This window comes from Catharus ustulatus, chromosome 25 (genome assembly GCF_009819885.2).
Source record: "Catharus ustulatus isolate bCatUst1 chromosome 25, bCatUst1.pri.v2, whole genome shotgun sequence".
Taxonomy (NCBI): Eukaryota; Metazoa; Chordata; class Aves; order Passeriformes; family Turdidae; genus Catharus; species Catharus ustulatus.
In genome coordinates this window covers 5,562,384-5,572,341 of record NC_046245.1, presented here as the reverse complement: position 1 = coordinate 5,572,341, position 9,958 = coordinate 5,562,384, and the positions used below count along the sequence as shown (strand labels likewise).

General features: G+C 59.7%; 1 protein-coding gene across 1 annotated transcript; it reads right to left on the bottom strand.

Annotated features, from left to right (window-relative positions):
* Positions 1-1,044: 1,044 nt before the first annotated feature.
* On the bottom strand, positions 1,045-6,041 carry GPR37L1 (G protein-coupled receptor 37 like 1). The gene is made up of 2 exons (XM_033080043.2): positions 5,300-6,041; positions 1,045-2,338 (listed from the first exon to the last, which is right to left on the bottom strand). The coding sequence occupies exons 1-2, from the start codon at positions 5,948-5,950 to the stop codon at positions 1,526-1,528; spliced, it is 1,464 nt and encodes a 487-aa protein (XP_032935934.1). The 5' UTR covers positions 5,951-6,041; the 3' UTR covers positions 1,045-1,525.
* Positions 6,042-9,958: the final 3,917 nt, after the last annotated feature.

Below are 9,958 nucleotides of genomic sequence, written 5' to 3'. Positions count from 1 at the left end.
AGAGATGCCCTCCCCCACCAGCCCAGAGCCACCAGACCCTCCCAGGGACCTCGCTCACCCCGTGGGCACACAGGGGACTGAAGGTATGGCCTGGACTCTGAGCCCCCTGCATCCCTGTGCCAAGATGAGACCCCTCTTCTCCCAAACCGTGGGGCCCAGCACGGGGTTGAGGGGAGGAGGATGAAAGGAAAAACCCAGTTTTGTGCTCTCAAAAGAAAACTGGGGCTTTTGTTTCCCTGGAAACGGGGCTGCGAAAGCAAAGCGCGCGGTGGGTGTTGCGCACAAAGCCCGCAGTGAGCCCCGGGCTTTCACTGCCCGTGGCAACCGTGTCCCTCGCCCCGGCATTTCGGGGGCTGGAGTGGCTGCCAGCGCTGGGGACAAGGAGCTCTAACAGCTCCGGTGGATGGGCTGCCGTGGCCAGGCTGCCCTCAGGCAGATCCGTCCTGCCTGCTCCTTGACCGCCCTGCTCCCTGACCCACTCTGCCCCTGCAGGGCCGTGGGCAGGGGGTGGATGTGGGCTTTGAAACCCTGATGCCCTGCAGCTGTCCTGCTGGGACAGTTCTGTCCCTGCAAGGGGCACATGGTTGTGGGCCAGGAGTTCTGTGGGGCAGTTTAGGTGAGATGCTCTCACCCCAGGGCTTCCCAGAGGTGCTGGGGGTGGTGGTCCCACGTCTTCCCCCAGCACTGCACAGCAGCATCGTGCACACAGGGAGCCAGCAGGCTCTGGGCTGCCTCAGCCCTGTGCTGGGCTGGCTGGGCTTTACTGAGACAGTTCAAGTCCTACAAGTTACCCCAAACCCAACACTTCAGAGGGCCCCCTCTCACAGGCACCACTCACCATCACCCCAGAGGGAGGGAGCAAAGGGGCTGGGGGCTGTTCCCCATCTCCCCTCACTCTTGCCCACTCTGGCACAGCTGCTTCCTTGCCCTCCTGCCCCCCAGCTGTCCATGCCCACCCCAGAGCCCCCCAGGTTTAGGGAAGAGCATTCCAAGGGGCTCCCAGGGCTCAGCCCAGCAGTGCCAGCAGCTGCAAGCACGACATGCTCTAGGTTACTGGTTTATTGAGCTCATACAGGGCACGGCTTGATTCCGTGGAATACGACCAGCTGGACCTTCTCCTCTTGTGGAGGGGCTGGCAGGAGGGGAGGGGACAGGGGGAGGGTAGTTTGTGTTTGCTGTGTCCTCTGTGAGCCATCAGGGCCAGCCTCTGTGCTTTCAGGTGAGACCTTTCCAGCACAATGCCATCTCCAGAGCAGCAGCCCCACAGAGCCTGGCCAGCAGCCAGGACAGGAGAGTGCTGCTGTCCTTGCTGACCTTTGGGCAGAGGCAGGAGGGTCACCAGTGTAGCCTTGGGGACTGGGATTTCAAGCCCCACCTGCCCAATGCTGGGTTTGAAGCCCACGGTGCAGCCCCCTGAGCTGTCTCTTTCTGCTTGTTCCACATCCAGACATGAGTACTAATGGCAAAACAACGTTTGGTCTTGGGAGGAGGTGGTGAAATGATCGCTACAGCTCCCCAGGGGCACTTAGCATGGGGTGCCAAGGGCCAGGAGGGGTGGGGGAGTCTCCCGGGGCTTGTCGAAGAAGATGGAGGAGGACATCTCGGTTTTGAGCTTGCTGTCGGCGCTGCTCTCGCTGGAGCTGGTGTCGGGGCCGCAGCCCTCACAGCAGCAGCAGCAGCAGTCCATGAAGGCCTGGCCCAGGGGACGGCAGAGACACAGGAGCAGGACAGGCGTCACCGAGCACTTGAAGAACAGGAAGAACTGATTGATGAGGTTGAGCAGATCCAAGGTCTGCTTGGACATGTCGGGGGACATGTAGGCCACCACGAGGTTGCAGACGTTCTCGGGGGTGGTGCAGAGCCCGTAGATGACGGTCAGAGCGATGATGGTGCAGTTCAGGTGACCCTCGCACTGGCCGTGCTTGCTGCCCCGGCACTCGCTCTTCTTGTCGGTGCCGCGGATGCGCCGGGTCACCAGCTGGCAGCTGACGGTGAACAGGATGGGCAGGCAGAAGTAGCAGCCAAAGTACCACCACATGCGAGCGTTCTGGTAGGTGAGCACCAGGGAGTAGATGGATTCGGGCAGGTTGGACGAGGGCTTCATGGTGCAGTACTCGGTCACCCCACCGGACACGGGCGACGTGTCCTGCGCCAGCTGCCAGAGCAGGAGCTCCGGCACCGACAGCGTCATGGAGCCCACCCAGATGACAGCCAGCTTGGCAATGATGGACTGGCACTGCTCGATGGGCCGGGTGCTGGCCTGGGGGCTGGTGGCCGCGTGGAACCTGTCGATGCCCAGGGCACAGAGGCTGAAGGTGGTGACTCCCAGAGACGATACCTGGTGAGGGAGGAGGCAGAACAGGTGGACCCTGCTGCAGGGACATCTCAGGGGGTTTGGCTCTACCAGGCTCATGGCAAACCCCTGGCTACCTAAGACCATAACCCCTCCTTCAAAGGCTATAGGGAGGTCACAGCCTGTGGCTGCATCCCAGGATTTAGAGCCACTTTTCTGTGACTCCTGAAAGGATAAAAATGTCCCCTGACCCTCTAGTCCCAGGCCAGCTCCCTTTTCTGCAGAAGGGAGAAGTTTAGCTGGATGTCTGTCTGTCCATCCAGCCAGGGTGGGAACAGCAGAATTGTCCTTCAGGCTCTTCCTCTATTCTGGATGGCTCTTGCAGAGGAGAAGCAGGGACCGTCACACCCACCAGCACCTTCCCAGGGTTCCCAAGGCATGCCTGGACAGGCCAAGTGAGTTGAAGGCACTCTTGTCTCAAATCAGCTTGGGGCAATTTCCGCTGCATTGAGAATAGCAAGAAAAACATCCCCTTTGCCAAAGGAGGAGGCCAAGGGAGGGAGAGGAATCGCTGTGGCTCTGGCTGGGCTGGTCAGGCACCAACCAGCATTGCCAGTCCCAGCCCCAGAGCTGGGAGCCAAATCCCACAGCCCTTGGCCAAGATGATGGCAGAGTCACATGCTGGTGCCCCAGTGCTGTGGCCATTCCTGGCCTCACGAAGCCATCAAACATCACCCTGTGCTGAAAGACCTTCCCAGCACTCAGGAAACCTCCCAGGGCTCCACGTGGTGCATGGGGAGCAGCCCGGAACACTGCCACCCCCTCGACCCCCCCAGCCTTTTCCTTGGCCCTGGGCTGGTCACTCCAGCAGCTGATGACCAGAGGGATGCCAGCACTCAGCAGCACCATCGGTTATGCACAGCAGCATCTCCCCAGACACAGAATCAGGACATCCTGCACCCAGCACCACCCCCCAGCGTGTCCCAAGTCCTCTGCCCAAAGCCCAGAGCCAGCCTGGGCATCCAGCAGCCTGTGCTGCCTCCTCCCTCCCTACATCCTTCACCTCCCTCCCTAGATCCTTCACAGGCTCCTCCGCCTCTCCTGGTGCCTTGGTCCTGCAGAGCACCCATCTCCAGTGCCCTGGCAGGGATGTAACTGGTGGCATTAGTCAGTGCAGCACATCCCTGCACACGGCCTGTCCCCAGAAGCCCCTGGAACCAGCTTTGCTCCCAAAACCTGGCTCTGTGCCAGAGCACTGAGCAGCTACAGAGGATAGATCTGCTTCCCTTGGCATCCATCCAGTGACCTGAACCACAATCCCACCAGACACGAGCCCTTGACCTCCAGATAGGTTCTCCTTCCATCGCTGACCCTTTGCTGGGGATTTTGCTCTGGCCTGGCTGTGGCTCCCACCCAGGCTCCCTGCAGCTGTGTCCCAGCTGAAGCCCTGGAGCCCCTTTCTGCCCATGCTTTGGGGGGCAGGAGGGCAGTGCAGGGCTGGTGCTGGGAGGCAGAGCAGGAATAGTTCCCACTTCAGGACTCTGCTTTCCAGCCTGTGACATGCTCATCCTCCTCAGCACCAACATTCCACCATTCCTGTCCCTTCCTGACTCCTCTGGGACCAAGCTGTCCCAGGGCACCCTGGTGCTGCTGAATTCCTGTACCTGGTGGTGCCATCCCCAGGGTTCTCTCATGGGGACAGGGAGCCCATGAGCAGCAAATCTTCCTCAGATCCTCCTCGAGACAGGGTCTGTTTTGGGGACATCATCCTTCCCTGGGACACTGAGCCAGCCTGGGCAAATTCCTGCCCCTCTCTGAGTCCACCCAGGTGCAGTGTTGGAAGCCTGAGGTGGGGACAGGGACGGGGCAAACTCCAATTAGTGAGAGAATGGGGTGAGACACCTCTGCAAAGGAGCAGCTCTTGCCTGCTGGGCAGGGACACAGGGGAGCAGGGGGGCTGCAGGGCTGTCCCAGCAAACACCACATCCCTATGCTGGGCTGTGCTGTGCAGGTTTGGGGCTGTGCTCAGTGGGACATCACTCTGCACCCAGAGCACCCAGTGGCACTGCTGGAGCTTACAGGGCTGTGCACAGCTAGGGACCCTTGCACAAGTGCAGACCCTGCACGAGGCCCTGGGGCACAGACAGTGGTGGATGCTCAGTGGGAGGGGCAGGCTCTGAACCCTGGCTGGTCTGACCAAGTCTGAGAGGATCTTCAGTGATGTGACACTGTCTCTAAGCTCTCCCAGGTGTCTGCACCCTTTGATAAATGGGGCATTGGCCACAGAGAACAGGCAGGCTTGGTCTGTCTGTCCCACCCAGGCAGGGAGGGGCACAGCTGGACCCCAAGGGTCCCCTGAGGATGGCAGATGAGCACACTGAGGGTTGGTTTCCAGCACAGGAGCAGCACCAACCCAAATCTTGCCCTCTTGCTCATTCTGCCATCCCCTGTCACCATAGTCCCTCTGGCCTCAGTGGGTCCCTGACTCTCCCTGAGTGTGCCCAACCCGTCACCCTTGAGGTTTGAGGAACAAACATAGATCTCAGGCTTCCAGACCTAGTTGCTGGGCTGTCTCATTCCAGCGCTGGCCAGCACTGTCCACCTGCAGCCCTCTGCCCCTGGACCATCCTCAGCAGCCTGCAGTGGCCAGTTTCTGGGCCAGCACACTGCAGGGTTGACCCCCCAGGCTTTGGAGCATCGAGCTGGGACAGGAACACACTAATGGAGGGACCCTGCTGACAGAAGTCCCTGTGCTGGCTGGAGGAAGCTCTAATGGGCTTTTCCAAGCCCTGGCAGCATCAGTGCTGACTGCAGAGCCTGAGGAATGCCCTGGGACAGAGGGAAGGTCCCTATGGGGACTGTCCCTCAACTCCTTGCCGTGCCCTGCAGCAGGGGTCTCTGGCACAGTCCTTGTGCCAGCCCACCAGCACCATGGATTGCCCCAGAGCAAGAGGGCAGAGCGGAGCAGAGTCCTCGATCCCTCCAGGAACCTGTGCAGCCCCTTACCTCCATGAAGGGCACAATGCGACAGGACATGTCCCCCAGCAGCCGCTTCTTGGTGATCTCGTTGAAGATGACCACAGGCAGGCAGAAGAAGAGGATGAGGAAGTCCCAGAAAGCCAGGCTGGCCAGGATGGAGTTCCAGGCACTCTTCATGTAGTAGTTGTGCCACACAATGCACATCACGGACAGGTTCCCGATGATGCCCACCGTGAAGACGATGAGGGACAGGAACATGACGGCGTAGGCGCTGTAGGAGCTCTCAGTCACCGGGTACAGGGGATTGTGGATCTGCAGCCGCTTGTCGGACACGGTGGTGAGGTTGGCTCGGGGCTCCGTCCTGTCCCTGTCCGTGGGGACCCCTGGCTGCTGCTCCGAGGGGTCGGTGCTGGATGGCAGCAGGGCCCTGGTGGGGTGCAGGCTGGCGGAGTTGAGGGGCCGCGGGAACTCCACCCGCACCCCGGGCACGTACTGCTGCACCGACTTGGAGTCCTCCTCCGTGCCCCGCCGCTGCCTCTCGCTCCTCTCCGGCCCCTCCGGGATGTCCCGGGCAGCCGGGCCATGGTGAGTCCTGCCGGTCCCAGCCCTGCCTCGCATCCCCGCGGCCCCCGGGGCCAGCAGCAGCAGCAGCAGCAGCAGCAACGGTGGCGAAGGCATGGTCCCCCCGCACGCTCCGGGAGCCCCGGGGCTGCACGGGAGCGGTGTCCGGGCACGGCCGCTCGCTCCGGCTCCGAGCGCGGCTCTGGGCGCCAGGGGAGCGCTGGGCAGCAAAAAGCGGTGGCGGGAGGGGAGCCGAGCCCTCTGCTGGTCACCCACCGCCCGCAGGATGGGACAGCGGCCAGCCTGGGCAGGTCCACATCCCCCAACACCCTTTTTGCCTCAACATCCCCAAACATCCCCCCAACATCCTGCAGCATCCTCAAAACCTCTCCCCAGCCATCCCCACAAATCGCCCCCTATCCCCAAACATTCCCCAGCATCCCCAAAAAATTCTCCAACATCCTCAAACATCCCTTCAGCATCCCCCCTAAAATACTTCATCACCCTTCAACATCCTCCAGCATCACCCAGTAGCCCCCAGCATCCCCAGCTTCCCTCAGCATCCCCAATATCCCCCAAGATTCTCCAATATTCTGCAACAGCCCCGAGCATCCCCCAAGATCCCCTAAGAACAAGTCAGATGAGGGATGCCCGGAGCCTGGCACGGGCCAAGCCACGCTCAGCTTTTCCCATGACAGATATTGCACTCTCTCCCTGGAGCAGGTGGCACTCGGGAGGCCTGAGGTGCAGCACTGGGCCTCCTGTGGCATGTCTGGCACTGAGCATGATGTGGCACATCCCCTGCACACTCAGCCTGGGCTCAGGACACCTCAAATGGCCACATCACTGGGGATGGGGGCTGAAGGGCTGCCCTTGGCAGGAGGATGGACTGGGGACTCCAGGTGATGTTTCCTGCAACAATGTGGGGTCAGATCTGCTGGCCCAGTTCTCCCAAGGTTTGTTGCTGCTTTTCCTCTTGATTTCCCCTTGGGACAGCTGTTTGAACAGAACTGGGGTGCCTGATCTCTGTAGCTGTAACTGCTCCCCAGAGCCATAAGCTCTCCCCACACCCATCATCTTTCCCTGTTTCTCCCTCCTAACCCCAAATCCACCTCGTCTCCTCTGTCCTGGTCTCCTGTTCCCTGCACTGTCACCTCTTTCTCAGCCTGTGGGACTGGAGGGCGATGGTGTTCCCATTGGGGACATGCCCGGTGCCATACAGACAGCCTGTGGGGATGGATGTGTGCCAGGCTTGGAGCTGCAGAGCTGCTCCACACCAGGGGAGCTCCAGGAGGGTGTCCCCATCCTGCCCAGGGCAGTGGCAAGGGCCAGGACACCTCAGCCCTGGCAGCCAGCAAAGCCCAGCTTCTCCCTTCCTGGGACCCCAGTGCCATGTCTGCCTGGCACTGTCCACCCCTGCCTGAGCCAGAAGGGACAATGGGCTGGGGGACATGGGCCTCCTGCTGTGTGCCTGGGAACTGGGACAGACAGTGCCACTGAAGCCGGAGCAGGGAATCTGAGTCCTGGGACTCAGGGTGCTCCTTCCAGGGGAGTGTGTGGCCCCAGATGGGCAGGACACTGCTGACAGGGGTTCCATGGTGGAATGCAGGGCGTTGGTGCCACGGGCTTTATGGGGGGATGTGGGACATTGCTGACAGGTGTTTTGGTGGGGGGATGCCCCCTGCTCTACTCAAAGTCACATTGTGCTCAGCTGGCACTTGGTGCTTGGTCACCACAGCTGGGCTGGCAGAAACTCGGGGTGGGGCAGGAGTGAGAGCTCCCAAATCAATGGGATCCGAGAACCACAAGCCCTTCATCACCCCTGCACTGGAGCTGTTCCTCAGTGTGTGTGACAGTGAGGGTCAGCCACAACCACAGAGCTCCGAGGCTCCCAGCTGTACTTGGGGTCTCTCCCTTCTCACACTGCTGCTGCAGCCAGGTGCTGCTCTCTGACTCTCAATAACACTCGGAGTTTTGAGTATCATTTGAAAATTTTCCATGAGAAAAAGAGGATTTTGGTTCTTGCTGGGTTCTACAGGAGCAGACAGTGGCAATGCTCAAGGTCTGGCCTGTGTGAGGGAGGCCAGAAGGGATCACTGGCCTGATGCTGGAAGAGCCTGACTGCAACAGAGAATGAACAGCTCAGCCTGAGCTCACTGACCTGAGGAGGACTCACAGGACTCCTGTGTGCTCTGGCTCCAGGGAATCTGTAAAAGTTCACCTGACACCTCAGAGTTCATGACTGCTCTGGCCTTGGTCCTGCCCTCTACCTAAAACGAGCCAAGTATCTTCTTTAATGGAGAAAATAAAGCCCAAAAGAGATGAACTGTGTCCAGTTTGAATGGAGCACAGTGTTGTGCCCAGGTGTGGGGGTGCCAGCAGAGTCAGGGCATGGGCAGCTTGGCCAGCCAAGATGAAGTTGTGTTAACTGAAGGATGAATAACTTGAACTTTCTCCTCAGAGAACCCCCAGTGCTGACCCCAGCTCCCTCTGAAAAGGTCAGGCAGGAGAGATGGTGGCATCAGTCCCCACACTGGGCTCAGGGAGTGATGACACTGAACCTTGGCGAGGCTTGGGCAAAAAACACTGTGCCAGGGGCCAGGATGGGCAGCTTGGCAACCCCCAATATCCCCTGAAAATCCTCCAGCTCCCCCCAAAATCTCCAGCAACACCCTGACATCCCCCAGCATCCACCTGACATGCCCCAGCACCCCACAGCATTCTCCAGAATCCTTCCAACGTGGCCCAGATTGCTGAGGAAGGGATGAGAGGGGCCAGGCAAGGCTTGGGCAGGAGAGGAGCAGGCTGAGGTGTGCCCTCAGTGCCCACATCAGCTCGGAGGAGGGAGCCCTTGCAGCGCAGCTCCTGGCAGGTGCTGGCAGCCAGGTGTTCTCTAAGGACCTGGAGCTATTTTTAGTTTCATTTCATGGTTGCACAAGGGCCAGGCGTTGTCACGGAGCTGCCTGAAGACAACAGCAGAGGTCACTGGGGCAAGGTGACACTTCAGTGGCACAGGAGTGACCTCAGGCTGGCTCTGTAACCCATGGAATCACTGTCCAAGATTGGTGAGATTCTCCTCTTCCTTCCCTCCCTGTTCCCAGAAGCTCCCAGCCAGTGAGGGTCCGTGGCTGTCACCAACCTGGGGGCCAGACAGTAGCCCTGGACACTATTTGGGAATGGCACATTTATCTTCTCCAGTCTGAATTCACAGGGGGGTGAGACTGTTTCCTGGGAGATGAGTGTGTGTTTTGCAGATGTCTCCTGGGAGGTGCCTCACCAGAGTCTAAATATTCTACTGTGACCCAGGAGAGACTTTTTCCTACATCCTCCCTTCCAGATATTTCATTCAACCCTCTGTGTTTTGGACAAGTCTGCATAAAAACCGTACACTACTGACATCCCACAGGGACACCCCCCAGGAACACATTCCAAACACTCTGATAGAAGAGGGACACAGGTCAGGAGTGTTCCTGAGCCTGCACTGACCACACTGACTGCCCTGTTCTGAGGCTCTTTGAGGCTGCTGCTCTGGGACAGCACAGCTCTGCTGGAGCCAAGGGCAGATGTAAAACCACCTGGGAATCTGTTCCACCTCAAGCCCCCATGTCCATGTACCCCCACAGCTCCCCAGCTGCTGGGGGTGGAACAGGGACACATGTCTGATCCCACTGGTGGGGAGCAGGGGAGCATAATGAGGGGACCAGCACCAAAACACCAGGGTGAGTGGGTGGGCACAGCTGGCACCCCAGGGCTCTCTGAGTTTCTCAGAGTCCCTCCTTGCCTCTGCAGGATGCTCCTGTGTCCTCAGGCTCCAGCATCTCCCTTGTGGAGGAGCCCAGTGGGGTGAGCAGTGTGTGCTCTCTCTGCCACTGCTCACTGACTTGGGAATTTCTGGGGGAAAGGAGAATTTCTCCACGCTATTTGTTCCAATCCAAGCCCAGAAGAATGGCAGAGATGGAGGAAGCTTGAAAGTCTGGGCAGTAAGGTAGCAGTGCCTGCAAGTGTGATGCTGCTGGTGAGATGGACAGTGGGGATGGGCAGATGGGATGGGTCACCCCAAGGCACATGGGGCAGCATGAGGAGCAGGAGGTGACTCTGCCAGCGATGCTGAGCTGTTTGCCTTAG

Coding starts and splice junctions, on each gene's coding strand:
- GPR37L1 (XM_033080043.2), bottom strand. CDS start 5,950: ATGCCTTCGCCACCGTTGCTGCTGCTGCTGCTGCTGCTGCTGGCCCCG. Junction 2,339..5,299: donor GCATTGTGCCCTTCATGGAG/GTAAGGGGCTGC, acceptor CTCCCTCACCAG/GTATCGTCTCTGGGAGTCAC.